The 16,335-nt window shown below is 36.2% G+C and overlaps 2 protein-coding genes across 3 annotated transcripts in view; one reads left to right on the top strand and one right to left on the bottom strand.

The window, feature by feature from the left end:
• Positions 1-1,071: 1,071 nt before the first annotated feature.
• On the bottom strand, positions 1,072-13,711 carry LOC106172886 (coatomer subunit gamma-2-like). Of its 2 annotated transcripts, XM_087015561.1 has the most exons (25): positions 13,545-13,708; positions 12,748-12,809; positions 11,727-11,776; positions 11,357-11,437; positions 10,993-11,064; positions 10,724-10,803; positions 10,324-10,399; positions 10,047-10,139; positions 9,586-9,672; positions 9,158-9,274; positions 8,859-8,899; positions 8,344-8,545; positions 7,936-8,046; positions 7,555-7,655; positions 7,232-7,383; positions 6,757-6,921; positions 6,284-6,359; positions 5,959-6,062; positions 5,539-5,664; positions 4,251-4,337; positions 3,922-4,064; positions 3,498-3,666; positions 2,638-2,735; positions 2,070-2,208; positions 1,072-1,754 (listed from the first exon to the last, which is right to left on the bottom strand). In XM_087015561.1, the coding sequence occupies exons 2-25, from the start codon at positions 12,782-12,784 to the stop codon at positions 1,525-1,527; spliced, it is 2,637 nt and encodes an 878-aa protein (XP_086871687.1). In that variant the 5' UTR covers positions 12,785-12,809; positions 13,545-13,708; the 3' UTR covers positions 1,072-1,524. The 2 variants fall into 2 exon arrangements, with proteins under 2 accessions (XP_086871687.1, XP_086871686.1); XM_087015560.1 differs by lacking the exon at positions 12,748-12,809 and having other exon boundaries at positions 13,545-13,711.
• Positions 13,712-14,063: 352 nt separating this feature from the next.
• LOC106172866 (protein MON2 homolog) overlaps positions 14,064-16,335 on the top strand; it is a 147,911-nt gene continuing 145,639 nt past the window's right edge. Inside the window, exons 1-4 of the mRNA XM_087015365.1 lie at positions 14,064-14,452; positions 15,095-15,158; positions 15,433-15,560; positions 15,963-16,094. Of these exons, the coding sequence (XP_086871491.1) occupies positions 14,351-14,452; positions 15,095-15,158; positions 15,433-15,560; positions 15,963-16,094 (426 nt within the window). The 5' untranslated portion in view covers positions 14,064-14,350. The remainder of the gene's footprint in view (positions 14,453-15,094; positions 15,159-15,432; positions 15,561-15,962; positions 16,095-16,335) is intronic.

Here is a 16,335-nt window from a genome sequence, read left to right as displayed (position 1 = left end):
TTCGTTTATTATGTCGGGAAACGACCAAGGCTTTTCTCCATCACAGCCACCATCACTGGACTGACATGCAGCGCCATCTGGCAGACGTTCCAATCACTAAAACAACTGCCGTCAATTTTCGCATTTCCAGCAGAGTTTAAAGTTCCGAAAATATTCTCAGTGGCAGTCTTCCACATATTCACCAACAGCACGAGGCGTTTACCTTACGTCTTACCGTACAGAACACAACAAACTGTTTTCCAAGCTGCTAAGATGTTGTTTGCCAAAGCTACGATGTTTGCCCTTGCGCATTCTTTAACTTACTGTATACATAAATGGCCGGATTCGTCAGCGCCATATGAAATATGGGACGACTGTGTGATAATGTTTTGTGGGGGTTACATGTTAGTGGGTCTCACTGCCCTGTTTAGTTATTACATTGGGCTTGGTATGTGGCTGACGGCGGCGGGCGCGTGCGTGACGGCAGTTTTGATTCTCGTTCTACAGCCCTCCACGGCAAGCTGGCTAATCATAGATGACTTGCTCTTTACAGTTAACTTTGCTACAGTTTTGAGTTAGTTTTTGTTAATATGAAGCGCTTTTATTTGACTTTCATAGATGTGTAATTTTTTTGGGAAACTTGAATTATCCAGTTACAATTCAAGTTGTTCAGGAAAGTTTTTTTCACATCAGTTTAAAATTATTTTAGTTTGGATTTGTCAACTTCATTTCTTCTCATGTGTTGGTCGTCCAGCAGATCACCGTCTTAAGAGTCACAGCCAAAACACAATTACGTGGCATAACTATCGCAATCCGGGCTTGTTCCATTTCACACGGCAATTAGTACATTTCGTTCAAAGCCATTTTCGTTTAACTGCACATATAAGCAGAGCCGACCAAGAATTAATTTACAAGAGGTTTGAAAGATTCAATACATAAAATAAAAAATAAAAAATTGGAATAAAAAATTGAACCTTTAAATTTTACTTTTTCTTTATACGAGCATTTTTTTGCACAAGTACAAACGAAAACGCCGCTTAAACAATGGGAATACATTATAATCTCCAGCAGTCAATAACAGAACTCGAGATCTTGGCAGTTGTCTATTTATTTCTACAATTATCTGATACTTCTGTTTTTTTTTCAAAATGCAACATTCAACATACATTTATGAAGTTTTATATAAAGAGATGCAAATTGGACACATTTTGGCTGATGAACGTATATAAGATTCAGCATTTCAATGTTCATAATCAATTACTTTTTACTTCACTTCCCTCACTCAAATCAGAATGCCAAGCAATTAGAATACCCCTTCAAGTCTGTTCAAGTTTAATAAACACCTCAAATATTTTTTTATTGAAAGAAATAAGGCATCATGCCTCCCTAATCATATAAAGCACAATATTAGTAGTTTTTGAAAGTAATCAAAGTTCGTGTACCTCTTCCTCGCAACGTACAATATTTGGTGATACATATATAGTTCTGTTGTTCTTATCATAAACTGCCATTTCCTTGGACCATCCCTGTACGAGGAATCTATAATTAACCCACAGCGGATGAGATCACCTCTGCAGCATGTGGGTCGGTACTTCGTACGGTGATCTGCATGGTGACGCCATCTCCCATGGCGAGCTTGGCCCGTACCAGTATGTCATGGCCGCCACGATAGACACCAGCCAGGTAGAGGGTGTGCGAACTCTTCCCTTCAGGGATTTTGTCAGAACGCTCGCAGGGCTGCATTCCCATGAACTGTATGATAGTCTTCACGGCTTCTGTAATCACACAGAAAAAACATAATTGAGATCCTTTATGCTTGCTTCTAGCTAAACTTTTTATGTTTTTCCACTATTATTCTGATATGTGTGACATTAACTTTAGAATAAAATTCTAAATCCCAAAGAAACATGTACCAACTACCTAGCAGAAGCTGAAAAAGCACGACATTTAAATCACAAAGATATGAATAAATATCATACTAGGCCAGCAGAGAAAGAACTCGGTCATGAGAGCTGGGATTTACAATATCACATTTTACATGATTCACTTCACATATGAACCAAACAAATGTACACACACACTGTCCTTACCCTGCAAAGATTTCATAGAAGACAAGGCATAGGTGTCCTCAATCTCGTTCTCCTCCCCAACCTCCTCCCAGGAGGCAGCAAAGTTTGGCTTCATCACCTTCTGGACATGGTCCGCCACCGTCACCTCCAGGTCCTCTAGCTATGGAGATAACAAATAGCCTAGTATATAATATCAGTGCTAGATTTCTAACCATAAAAAGCTAATCTAATCAGTATCTTGTCCCAGCCTTGCCATTATAACAGAGATTGGTATAGTGCCATTGGATTACAGTAACATTATATAGAATACAACAATTTTAATCTGGCTTAAATGCATCAGAGGTTCCTTAGATAGCTTTCCTCATGGGAAATCAGGATCTAGATCATGCATCATTTGCATTTAGTGCAGAGAGAGAGAGAGAGAGAGAGAGAGAGAGAGAGAGAGAGAGAGAGAGAGAGCAATCTACTGCTAGTAGAGATTGAGACGAACATGCAGAGATCTAGTATAAATGCAACTTAAGAGAAAAATACATGGAAGCCACCCTGAAATTAAAGGCTTCAAACTGCAGTGAAATCTACCCATACATACCACGTATTCATCCTCGTACCCCTCATCATCAGTCTCTCCAGTGTTAGGGTCACAATCCTTCACCAGGAACTTCAGGGTGCAGCTGAATGTACCAGTTGCTGTAACAATAACACACACACTTTGACTTCTAGTATTGTGAGTATTTAAATCACTATTTCAATACATGATTCACTTTAAATCACAACATTAAGTTAAATGGTAACTTAAGAAAATTTGTTCTGGGCCCTACGGTGCACCCCTGAATCAAGAAAAAAGAAAAGAAAAAAAATCTTCATACATACACAATTTGTAGATTCCAAAATTTTTGTCTATATTTTCCAATCTTAAGTCATACAATTTCAAATCATGTAAGAGGTAAGGTTAAAGGCCCATATCTAAAATAGAAAAATATCTTAATTTAACTAAGAACAGCTATATACCTAGAGTGGGGTCCTCTGGTAGTCTAACCAGTGTATAGGTAATACCAGGTACATTGTTCTTACCTAGAGTGGGGTCCTCTGGTAGTCTAACCAGTGTATATGTAATACCAGGTACATTGTACTTACCTAGAGTGGGGTCCTCTGGTAGTCTAACCAGTGTATATGTAATACCAGGTACATTGTACTTACCTAGAGTGGGGTCCTCTGGTAGTCTAACCAGTGTATATGTAATACCAGGTACATTGTACTTACCTAAAGTGGGGTCCTCTGGTAGTCTAACCAGTGTATATGTAATACCAGGTACATTGTACTTACCTAGAGTGGGGTCCTCTGGTAGTCTAACCAGTGTATATGTAATACCAGGTACATTGTACTTACCTAGAGTGGGGTCCTCTGGTAGTCTAACCAGTGTATATGTAATAGCAGGTACATTGTACTTACCTAGAGTGGGGTCCTCTGGTAGTCTAACCAGTGTATATGTAATACCAGGTACATTGTACTTCAGGACAGGGGCTGGGATGTAACTGACCACCTCGAAGCCCTCGGACGGCTCCATCTGGACGATGACCTTCTCTAGCTGCTGGTCATTTAGGGTGTTGGTACAGTCAAACTGAAGGAGAGGGAAACTTACGGGGTAAGTAATGGACAAACCACAATTCAGCGAGGTGTGTGTGATATACTTGAATGCAAAGCATGAGTGCATGTCACATACTCCTCTCGTTGGTGTATGCTGTATCCAAATTAAACTATGACATGTATTGAGAACAAAAAGTTCAAGCTCACAAAAACTCACAGTCTTAGTAAAAAACATCAGCTCTGATACTTTGAAGTATAAAATCTGTATTTTAGCTGCAGTAAGCCTCACCTGAAGTACAATATAGTTCTGGAACATGTGTTTGACACAGTGAACCATGTACTCAGTCTCGCTCTCGGTGAGTTCCACGGGAAGGTTGGATGATTTGAACAACGGACCCAAGGTGCTGAACTCTGGAATGGCTGCCAGTTGTTCTGGAATGGAATTGATTATGTAGTTATGTAAATTGTGTTTGTTATAGATAAAACTCTCCTTTTGACAATAATATTTTTTTTTACTTATAATAAAAAAAACTTCTTAAAATCTTAAAATTCTATTTGAAAATTCTTTTAAGTAATTTATATTCATTTTCCATATTCTGTTTATTCTACACTCCCTACCTGCATAGACATCCTGTCTGGAAGCGGCCACTTTCTCTGCTGGTCTTGACCCCCCGCCCCCTGCTTCCCCAGGGATTGCTCCAGCTGCTGTAATAATAATAATAATAATAATAATAATAATAATAATAATAATAATAATAATAATAATAATAATAATGATAAGGTCAAGAAAAATGTGTTCTTTTTGTTGTACCCTATCGTTTGTACATATCAATTTATAATTATCTTGATATAGCCACTGTGCTTGACTATGGATGGGAAGACAGATGGATGTTAGGGTGTGGCAAGAAGTTTACAGTTTGTCATGTGCTTCAAATAAATATTAAAGCACAAAAGTCATCAATCCAAAGACTGTTGATTACTATTCCTCTGATACATTCAATAAATAAAATCCCCTCAAAAAATAAAATTCCTTATAACAAACTAAATACACCAGCAAGGTCCTGCTGAAAACAATTCTTTTAATATCAAACAAATACACAGCAAAGAACTGCAACAAAAGATAAGTCTCCACCATGTAGGCCCTGCTCAGAGATGTGACTGAACCTAAACAATATCCCCTGAAACCAGGGCATCCCGCCAAGATGGTATTCCTGCCATTAAGCTTTACTTCAGTATGAACACAGACATAATATATTATATAATATCAATCATAAGAACAGAATACCAGCACAGTCAGGTTATTCACCTTTACCACAAGATCCATTACACTTTATATAAGACAGCCCAGAGAAGGAAGTGGACCTTTCAAATATCCTGAAAACGCAAGCACCAAAGATGCTTGGCTCCATATAGGGTTTCTTGGGGAGAGGGGGGAGAGGGGGGGGATAAATACAACACCAAAATATCTGGATTTTGGATAAAACCAGAAAACCTTTTATCTCCATGGATTAAATTGGAAGATGAAAAAAAAATGTGCAACAATTAAACATAAAATTGCATGAAACAAAAACCTATCAATTTCCAATCCCTTCTTTCCATTTCTACATCATACCCAGTGTCTGCTTACCCTTTGTCTTGGTGAGCTGGGGTCTCTCTAACAGAGAAGGGGGAAAATCAATCAATCACCGGATTTTATACAGCAGAGGTGTAACTAATATTATGGTAGACTGTTTTAAAGATGTTGTAGGAAAGATGTGCAACAACAATGGAAGCACAGAATGCAGTGAAAAGAGGATACCTCCCTCCCTTTTATCATTTTGAAACATTTTATACAAAATACTTTACATCACAAGTCAAAAATTTGTAAATAAATAAATAAATAAATTCCACTCCCCCCTCCACCTACCAGGTTTCTGTTCTGCCATAGGTTGGGCCACAATGGGTACAGTCTTCATGTCAAATGGTTTGTCTGACGGCTCCATGGTATAGCTGTGCAGGGCACGCTCCAGTCCCACGATAGATACTTGGAGACCTGGGGGGATTTTTTATTCAAGATATATGTAATTATGTGTCCTTTATCAGTCTAATTTTCAGGATTTAGTTCTAAATTCTGGTAGTAATACAAATTGATACAAACTTAACCAAATTACAGATTTGTAATATAAACATTTAGCGATAACCAGTACTCAAAAATTTTGATCACATACATATATAGAGGACAAAAAGCAGTGATAAATTTCATACCATTTAAGTTTACATTGATCTTTACAGAAAATAAAATGAAATACTGCAGACAACAAATGATATTCCTAACTGCATTTCTCACCATTCAGAATGTAGGCAGAGTTGAGAGCTTTCTGCTGCTCTTGCAGGATGTTCAGATAGAAGGTGGCTCGATCTCGCACCTCGTCATCCACATCTAGGAGAGATCTGGAAGATGGAAGGTAATATTTTTCATGAGGCCTTGGGGGCAAATTACTGACAAGGTGTATTTTATAAAACTGAAAGAAATGCTTTATGAAATGGATTCTGCATTTTGGCCATTCTGGGACCTCAGTAAATAGGTATCACACTCTGATAATAGTTATAAGGTGTGCTGTATGCTTCATGTTGCTCTTAGAGTATCATAGTGACCACACCATTCACTGTACCTCTGTAACAAGACCAATATGCTGGGCAGCAGCTCCTCACAGTGAGCACCAAACTTTGCCAGGGCAGTCACCGCAGCTGAAAGGAAGCACACAGAACTGAACACACCAGCTCTAAATATTTGATGGAACATTAAATGAACTTAAAAGATCTGCTGAAGAGATTTGCATTAAAGAACTTAACATCTGGTTTATTCAAATGCTATAAAGTTTTAAGATCCATACTAACTGGACTAGTGAAGGAAAAAAGATTTCTATCCAGCTATAAGAAGTAACACATTTTAAGCTACGCGTTAAAAAGTGAAAACAGTAAAAATGCTGGATGTAAAATTGAGACAAAATATAAATTCTTATACATTATGTTTTCAAAAAAAAAAAAAAAAAAAAAAAAAAAAAAAAAAAAAAAAAAATCTTTTATCATGTGTATACTCATGCATGCAAACACAAACAAGATGTGAAATTCCTTCATGTCCTACCTGCTCTAACTGGTGAGTTCTCCAAGATAACACGGTTGTAGATGTAACGGATGTACTTGGATGGTTGTGGGGTACGAGGACCCTCGCGTCCTAACAGGTGCAAAATACGTGTAGCCAGGCTGGTGTGCTCACAGTCTTCTATAAACTCGCAGAGATGAGAGAGTCCTGGAAGAGAAAAGAATACTCCATGATGAAGAAGTACCACTGTGAAACGTTTTTCACAAAATAAACTAGTTTTCAGATTTAGGCAATTTCCTCATATTTCATCTTGGAACAGATTGGTGACACTGTTCTCAGTTTGATAATTACGACTTTTTACTTTTTCAAAGTCACACTCGGGCAAAAAATTTCATCAAAATTGAGTTCTATAGATTTTTTATCACGGGAGACACATCCTGAAAACTACACCCTGAAACATGCCATACTGGTATCCTTAGAACATCTGTATTCTATTCAGAGCCTAGGTATCACTCACCAATTTCTTTGGCCTCCGGGATCTCCTCCACAATATGGATGAGGGTGTCCACGATGGCCTTTTTGTAATCATGGCCGCCCTCCTCTCGCAGCATGGAGGCCAGAAAGCTCATCATCACACCATGCTTGCGGGGAAACTTGATGCACAGGGACCTTAATAAATAATAAATAAATAAAAGCTTAGGTCAACCAAGGACAGGTCGGTAATATAATCAGTCTTATTTAAAACTTTACCTCTGAATAAATAATAAAAGCAATACAAATATAATGAGGACCAGACTCAACCTTGATATTTCAACCACAGCCAATATAACAGTAACTAACCTTATGGCTTCCACAACGACTATCTTGAACTCGTCAGAGATCTCTGACATGAAAGTGGAGATCTGCTTCATGAGCCGGTCCACACTGCTCTCACTGCCAGTCTAAAATATACAAAACACACTGTCGTACAGTCTGGGACTGAAATATCCTTAATGTTTATTGGCAAATGTACTGAAGTATCATAGTATAGTATATAGTGAAAAAAATAGAAGAAAAAACACTGTCATAGTGACTAAAATTATTTAAATTGTTTACCAATAAAATGTCAAATTCTTGTTTTAAAAATATCATTTATACTGTGCCTGTCAAATGTTGACCTATATTGTAATAAATAAATAAATAAATAAATAAATAAATAAATAAATAAATAAATAAACCCACCTTTAGCAGTGTGGTGATGGCCAGAGTGGCAATACTTCTGTTGTTGTCTGTGATCAGGTTCTCCAGGTCTAAGTTACATGCTGTCACTGCAGCGGGGTGCTTCATGGCTACCTAACGACACAAAAATGGACAACTGTAAAGTCCAGTAAAGATCACACTCCTGGCATCATTTCCATTATATCATGTAAATTAAGAGTTCTGTCTCTTTTACTGATATATTTAGTGCAAAGAGCAGTTTGTTTGACAATAATTTGTTTATTATCATTCCTCGATTAGAGGTTCTACAATTATTATTATCATTAATGCTTTTCATTATTAATTGATTTGAGGCACTGCAATTATTGTTATTATTATAATTATTTTTATTATCATCATCATCCCATCACCTGTCTACCCTGCAGTATTTACCTTATTCAGCGTTCTCACGGCAGCAAAACGTAGAGTAGGTTTGGGAGAGCTACAGAACAGTTGCAGCACAGACACCGCTGGCGCCAGTTCCTTGGCTGTCGTGTGCTTCATGTTCACTATAGCATGCGCCCCTTCGTAGATCACCATCTCGCTCTTGTGGCGCAGGCATGACTCAATGAACTCAAACATTGGACTGTCAGTGCTGTAAATTTTACAGTACAAATCAAATTGAAAAGCAGAAAATAACTCTTTCCAGACATATTACATTGAATCAACATTGCCTATAAAGGTTACAAATATATTGTATATATTTGAAAACAGAAGAATACATGTATGTTATAATAACATGAATAAAATCAAGTATGTTCTATATGATAGCAGACACTATAAACAGAGTCATTTCCTAACTGCACAGTTATTTCTAACTGTAAGAGTTATAAATTATTTTATTAGGGGACTCATTCAAAACTAGATATCACTTGCTGATCGATAATTGTCAATGTATTTTCACTTACCCAGCATCCTCTTCATCAATCAATTTAGAAGCAATACGGATCTGAAGAAAAAAAATCACACATAGGTGCATCAAATTTGACACAGAAAATAAGTTACCATGAACATCCTACACTAATATGTCTCATATTCTTATTTCTTTTATTGCAGTGAAATAGTTTTTCCAAGGCTAATATGGTATCAAAGTAAATTGGGTAAAATCACATTAAGTCTATTTAGAAACATTTATTTTGTTAGGCTCAATTTGAAAGTACTAACTAAATAACACTACATTTGAGTTTCTGCTCCTTAAATAACTTACCAAGAGACAATAGGCAAAAGGTGACTTGAGAGAGTGGCGGGTGAACTTGGAGACCATCTTGGTCACTGAGAGACGGTCAGACTTCCTGATGTGGTACAGAAGTCCCAGGGCGTGATACTGAAATGATGTTTAGAGTTATATATCATTCTTTAATGTATGCGCAAATTTATACACTTGGGCAATTACATAATATCAACAAAGATTGTTGATGGTATGGAGGCTAAACCATGTGTGCTGTAGATGGGGGTAAAACTATAACTATTACTATCATCTTACTCTCAGTCAAGTAATAAAAACTTTCAGAGGCCTCATGTTCTACAGAAAAATAGGACAATTTTTCTTTCCTACAAAACAGTATTCACAATATTAAATGGTATAACTAGAGAGAATTGTTCATGAATTTAATAAATTAAATAAATCTGGCTCACTTGGACCATGACATTGTCACTGTTGACTGCCTCCTGTGCCTCGTTGACCCAGCGCTTGACCACCTCGTTACTGGTCTTGGACAGGTGCTGGAACACAACACACTAACCATTACACACTGACCACTACTGTCTCCATTCAGTAATGACACAAAGTCATCCAGTGTCTTACAACATGACAATGAAACAGGTAACAGTAAATACAGAAATTATCTACAGTAACAGCAAATACAGAAATTATCTACACAGTAAGTACAGAAATAATTGAGACAGAAAACAGAAATATATAAGATTTGTTTTCATCACAAACACAGGATATAGAGATATGGATTACACATTTTAAAAAAAATATCAATCTAAACTGAACTTCTGACAGAAGATTTTGTCAGTGAGCACGATATCTTAGAGAGTGGTATAATGAGCATAACAGTAAGAATACTACATCTACACCATTAGTGACTTACCAGAGCAGAGGTCAGTGCAGCACTGGACACAGCATGGACCTTGTCTACTATGGCCTGCTTCAGGTATCTCTCTATACTCTGCAACATGGTGGTCTGCAATGGTGCAATGGGAAAGGGGATAAGGGGGGAGAATAATGTACAGGAAAGCTGACTCAATTCATTTTTGATCTAATATTTACTGTGGTTATAATCTTGTTTTTAAAAAAAGATAAATATATAAACAAATGAATTTGAAAAGATTAAAAGGGAGTATTTTTTGAGTAGAAGCACTGCTTACATCAGTTATCATACACAGAGCTCTGATAGCTGGACCACGGAATGAGTCTTCCTTGCCAGTCATGTCCTTGGTCAAACTGGAAATAACAACAGAAACTGACATCAAACAAAAAGACAATAGTTATTTCCAATTTATCCAAAATTGTTCATAGGATAATTATCAGCAACCTCAACTTTGAGTGCTTTGTTTCTCTCTTTTTTAAGTCACTCTAGTAACTGAGACTGACCTAAATTTTACTCATGAAAGTAAACTTCATGCATAACTTGAAACCAAGAAAATATATTGTAATTTTCTCAATGATTCTGGATCAGTTTTCCAATCTTTAACAGTGGAAGTTATGGATGGTTCAGAATCATATCAACTGCTACTTGACCAGTGTTTATATAATTATATAACACACCTGCTAGTGACAATGATGACATCCTCAGAAATCTTGGACATCTCTTTAATACAAAGATACACCATGCGGCGGAGAGTAACCTGGAAACAGAAATAAATAAATCTTGCTTTCTATTTTTATTCACTTTGTCTCTGGGATTTCTAACCATGCCTTTGTGATAAAATACAGTTCATGTGTCTAAAATGTGTTGTGTTTCAATTCTATTTATCTGTATATTTATATCATTTCAAATGTACTGAGAGTAAAGGGAAGAGGGAGTAGAAACTCACATCCTTGGACTGGAAAAGTTTGGTCATAGCAAAAAAGGTTTCTGTGGCCTCAGTGGTGCCTACATGCTCTCCCTGGAAATATAGACAAGTTTTTTAAAGAATTAACAAAAATTTAACCCCAAATCACAATGATAACAGTAAAATTTATCATAACCCGAACATATGCTACCTGATGGTTTTGCTTTAGGAAATAAGCCTAGCATTCTTCAACAAAAAAAAAAAAAAAAAAAAAAAAAAAAAAAAAAAAAAAAAAAAAAAAAATTAACACCAGCATGAATGAAAAATTCAACATCACATTGTCATTTTAAGATTAAAGCAATACATCATTTATATATATTATTATTAAAGAGAAAAGCTTTGTTACCTGGTTGATCAGGTATAGAACCTTGGTGAGGATGTGGAGACATTTTCTGGGATTGATTGGTGTCTCATTGAATGTCCTGGCCTGAAATATATAAAGATATAATTATATGAAGAATAATAACTTTCATGTTTAATAAACATGATTTACACATTTGACATTCCCAAAATTTCAATCTGTAAAATAATAAGTAGATAACAAACTTATTTTTTTTTCCATAAAGAATTAGAACAACATTAGGAAATACCAAAATACCTGGGGGTAAAAACATAAAGGAAAATGACATGTAAATAAATATATCAGATAACATATCAAATACAGTTCACTTTATTTGATGAAATGAAAAAATTAAAAAATATTAGGCAAACGTTACCTCCTGTAATACAGTGGCCTTTTCCATATGCTGGAATGGATTCCCACCCCCTGGAATACAAAACATTGAGAAGTGAATTTATAAAACAGACAAATCAATTCATAATAATAAGAAATGACTTGATAGTGCCATAAATAGTAAGAAACAACCACAAAGCAAGATAACTAATTGAAAGTATGAGAATATCAACTTAAAGGTGTTAACTCAGAAATGGTAATATTAATCTTTTAGTAAGTAAATACAACTGAAACTCAACATTTAAATTTCAACTTTGCAACAAATACTTTTTCCTTCCACACAAGGAATTTACACCAAAAATCAAAACAAAATAATTCAAATGATGCCTATGGCAAATCTGTGCTTATTGTTATTTTTCAAAACCGTTGGGAGCTAGAATAATTCATTAGTATGTGATCACACTTTATTTCAATCATCAAAATACTAATTTCAAAAGGACTAGCGGGTGGGGAGTTCTAACATTTGAATCAACACAGGGTCAAAATTGTACAATCAAATAAGAATTTAATGTGATTAAATGCTTTTGCATACAAAATTTGCACAGAACTTCAAGAACAAAATTCATTTCTTCGGATGACTATTGCAAGAAAATTTGAGAGCAAGAACTGGCAAGGGTTGGGATGGGAGTGACGCAGAGTGTCAGGGCAAGTGTAGTGCATTCATCAGAAACATTTAGGCAGTGGAATATCAATCAGAAGTTACTGCTTTCATAACAGCAATCAATGTAGTAGATATTGCAAGTGAGTGGAAAATTAAAGAGAATACAAAATATAAATCATTTGACTGTGTAAATCAACAAGACGATGATAAGTTTAACTGCTGGAAAAAAAGCCAGGTTAGTCCTGAGGTTTGCAGATCCGATTGGTCCACATTGTTTTCCTAACATGCAAAGAAAAATGGCACAACCATATCTACATTGGTTTCACATCACATCATTTCATCATCAATTAATGCCACTATCTATGAAGCATGGTATATACTGTCAGGGCAGGCATCTACTCACTCTCAGCAGGCTGTGCCTTGTCTTTGTACATATACATCTCGATTTCCTTGTGTTAAACTAGTCTACAAGGTGTGAAACAACAGAATCTGGTCATGCTGACAATGTAGTATGTCTTTATATAAAAATTACACTGGTTTCTAGGGGTGCAATAATATAAACAAAAATATAGAATTGTTGAAACAGTGTGTCATAAAAAGAATCATTTGATAGTCCTAGGTCAACCATCATCTTATAATCTTTTCAGTCTTTTCACCAAATTTTCAAAAACGGTGCATTTGACAGGGGATGACAGAAGGGGGGGGGGGGGGGGGGGGGAACAGTTTCCAAATGAGTAGTTCCAATGACTGTAACACTGACATTTTATTTATTAAACATATGAACTGACAGATGACAGTTTACAAGTGACAGACATAAAAAAGAATTGAATTCGGTTTAAATATGCTACAAGATTAAAAAATAAAACGAAAGAGAAGTGTATATCATTAAAACATAAAAAAGCAGCTACACATCAACTTAATCAATCTGTAGTTTATTTTCACATTTCATACTTCTCACTTTTTCACTCGAAAAGAAAAGAATTAGGAAGTGTTAAGTACATGAAGCCCTCCTGTTCAGGAAGCGATGCTGCTTACTTACATAGTAAGTCCTAAAGGCAGTGACAGATTTTAAAAAAATGTGTGAAATTTGCACGCGATTGACAGTAAATATTTGGCAAAAAATATTCAGCTGATCAAACCAGGCACCGGCTTTTCTACATTTCAGCTGCAAAATACTTGGATCGTACTTATTTTCCTTACCTTCCTCTTCCTCCTTTTTATCTCTTTTCAAAAAACTCATAGCAAACGATGGTAAATGTTCTGTCCTAGTAAATATACACGAGAATCAGCGGTATGTTTTTTGACACAAAATGCCACCTCGCACCGATCCACGTCACTTGGTAAAGTGCGCAGAATTTCGCGCATAAGTCTCGAATACTCAAAGAACGTTAATGAGATTTTCTTGTGCAAATGTACCTTTAAATCTTAATAAAATTAGCCAGTTTAAGTATGAAAATGAATATGTGAAAGGAAATATACCAAATATTTTTACTTTACTATCTGTTGAAAAACATTCAGCTTAAACTAGATTTGAGACTATATTGCCAACATAAAACACAACCCATACTTAACCAATCTAAGTAAGAAATTTAGAGATGTGATGAAAAAGAAAATAAAGAAAACAATATTTAGATAATTTCTAATGATCCATGTCTTACATAAGCAAACAGATAATGCATGTATGCATATTTAATAAGCTCATCTTGTCTTAATCCGCCCTCTTTAGCTTCTTGGAGGAAGTATGACACTACAATATGGCAGCCTGCAGTCGAAAATAAACCTGTGTCAGAAAAAAAACTTTGCGAATTACTCCATCACCGTATTGCTTTTATTGTATTGTATGCACAGTCGAAATACTTGCATGACGTGCCGAGTCTGACACCACAGTAATTAAAAATCACTCAAGCCCACTGCTTTAGGAGCTGCTCCTGCTACTTCGTCTCCGCGAGGGAGGAACTGTAATTTACAAGTTGCTTTGGGCTGAAGAACTTGAAGATCGTCTAAGCATGCAATCACAGTCAGCCGTAAAGAAGCTGGTGGAGAACTTGCAGAGCGACCTCAGAGCTCTTTCCAGCGAAACCAAAAGGAAATTCCCTCCTGTCAAAGAGGTACGCTACCGGCCGGCAATCTAAATAATTTCATTGAAATTTTATTTTCCGAACTCGCAGTTTATACTCAACTTCTGCCGTGTTTACCAAAACTGAGCATCAGAATGCATAGATATTTGTAGGTGACACAACTGGTTGTGTTGGAGCTTTTATTTCAGTGCTTTTTTCTTAAATGGTTGTCATGTCCTTAATCTCAATTACCCAGGGTGGATAGTGTTAGAAGGCTTTATTGGTATCAGCTTATTATTTTGTCGCAGTTATTGCAAGTCTATATACACGGATTAAAACTGAAGTCAAGATAGAGACAAACATATCAGTTCCACTTCATTCTTACTATGATATTCTGGAGATCATAACTACCTCACAGTATACATGGGACATAAGCACTGAGTATCTAAAACATTATGGGGTAATTTTTAATTTAAATACTTGCTCTAAATGTAACATTTATGTCTATAACAAAAAAATGCCTTCCTGTGATGTAAAAATCAATGGGGGAGGGGGAGGAGGGAATGTCAGTGAGGGGGGAGTAACAATGTGGGAGGGGTGTATATTGGTAATAACCTAATTTTGTTAGAGGGGATAATGTTGTTAAAGCATTAATAAGTGACCTCTTACTTTGTATATCTTATTTTTGTTTAGGCTGCAGAGGCTGGGATTTTGAAGATAAAAACTATATCGACAAAACAAGGAGACATTCTTGGAGGTAAGGCCATAATATCTAATTAAGATGTAGTATACCAATTTATTTTGACTAAAATTTTACCAAACTAGAGCAAATGTGTGGAGACATGGCAAATAGTGCAAACCAATATCAAAATTTTTAATTTGACCTTAAATTGAGATTGTCGTGTACACATATTTATTATAAAATATCAATAAAACACCATTCTCAATATACACAGAAGTAAATATGTCTTTCATAGGTTTTCCCTACTTTGAAAATCTTATAATAAAAAAGATGAACTGTTTTATTGTAGGATTATTATCAGCAAGCTCAGATATTGTACAGCCGTTTCTTCTGGGCTGTGACACCAAGCACGTGAGAGTTGTTCAAATATGTTTGACAGCAGTACAGAGGCTGATCCAGCATGAGGCAGTTTCTATGGTGAGATAGGTTAAACTTGCTTTTAAGATATTTCTGTAACTGAATTGTAACAAGATATGGTAATGATACAGCAGAAGTGAAGTGAAATTTCTAGGCCACATCCTTACAAAAGAAATGAAGTTACATCAGATCCTTTTAATCAGCATTGAAAAAGAGCTAGAGAAAAGCAAACTTAAGGTAAACATACACACAGAGCCTCAGCCAATAAATCATACTTAAAACTAAAGAGTTGATCATACATGTAAATGCCAAAGAACAAGAACTATGGAGATCCCATGTCTGCCAATATTCTGAACAAAGCAGAGAGAGAGAGAGAGAGAGAGAGAGAGAGAGAGAGAGAGAGAGAGAGAAATGAATGCCCAAGGAACAGGTTTAATATTACAGCACCTATCTCTCTTTCAGCCTGCAGCCAACAACATCATCAATGTCCTGTGGAACCTGATGGAGGCCGGCACTGAGGAACTCCGGCTGCTGCAGACAGCCATTCTCCTGCTCACTACCAATTCTGTTGTACAACATGAGTCGCTGGCCAAGGTATGGTGTCATTTATCACACTTGTGAAAATCATTTAGTTTAAAGAGACAAAACAAGTGTGACAACAGCTGTGTACATCCATTGCAATGCATACAAATTACTGTTACTAGTTTCTTATACAATTCAAATAAAATCCTCATAATGCCATGCCAAAAAATAACCCAAGTTAGTTGAAAGAAGGCTTAAGAACTGCCCCTTCTTTAAGCATCTTGTTGTAAACTTGACCTATATTTCCATCCCT

The sequence above is a fragment of the Lingula anatina genome, chromosome 6 (genome assembly GCF_051362555.1).
Source record: "Lingula anatina isolate TDL-2025a chromosome 6, LinAna3.0, whole genome shotgun sequence".
Lineage (NCBI taxonomy): Eukaryota > Metazoa > Brachiopoda > Lingulata > Lingulida > Lingulidae > Lingula > Lingula anatina.
The sequence above is the reverse complement of the archived record's forward strand: the minus strand, read 5'-3'. Positions and strand labels throughout refer to the sequence as shown.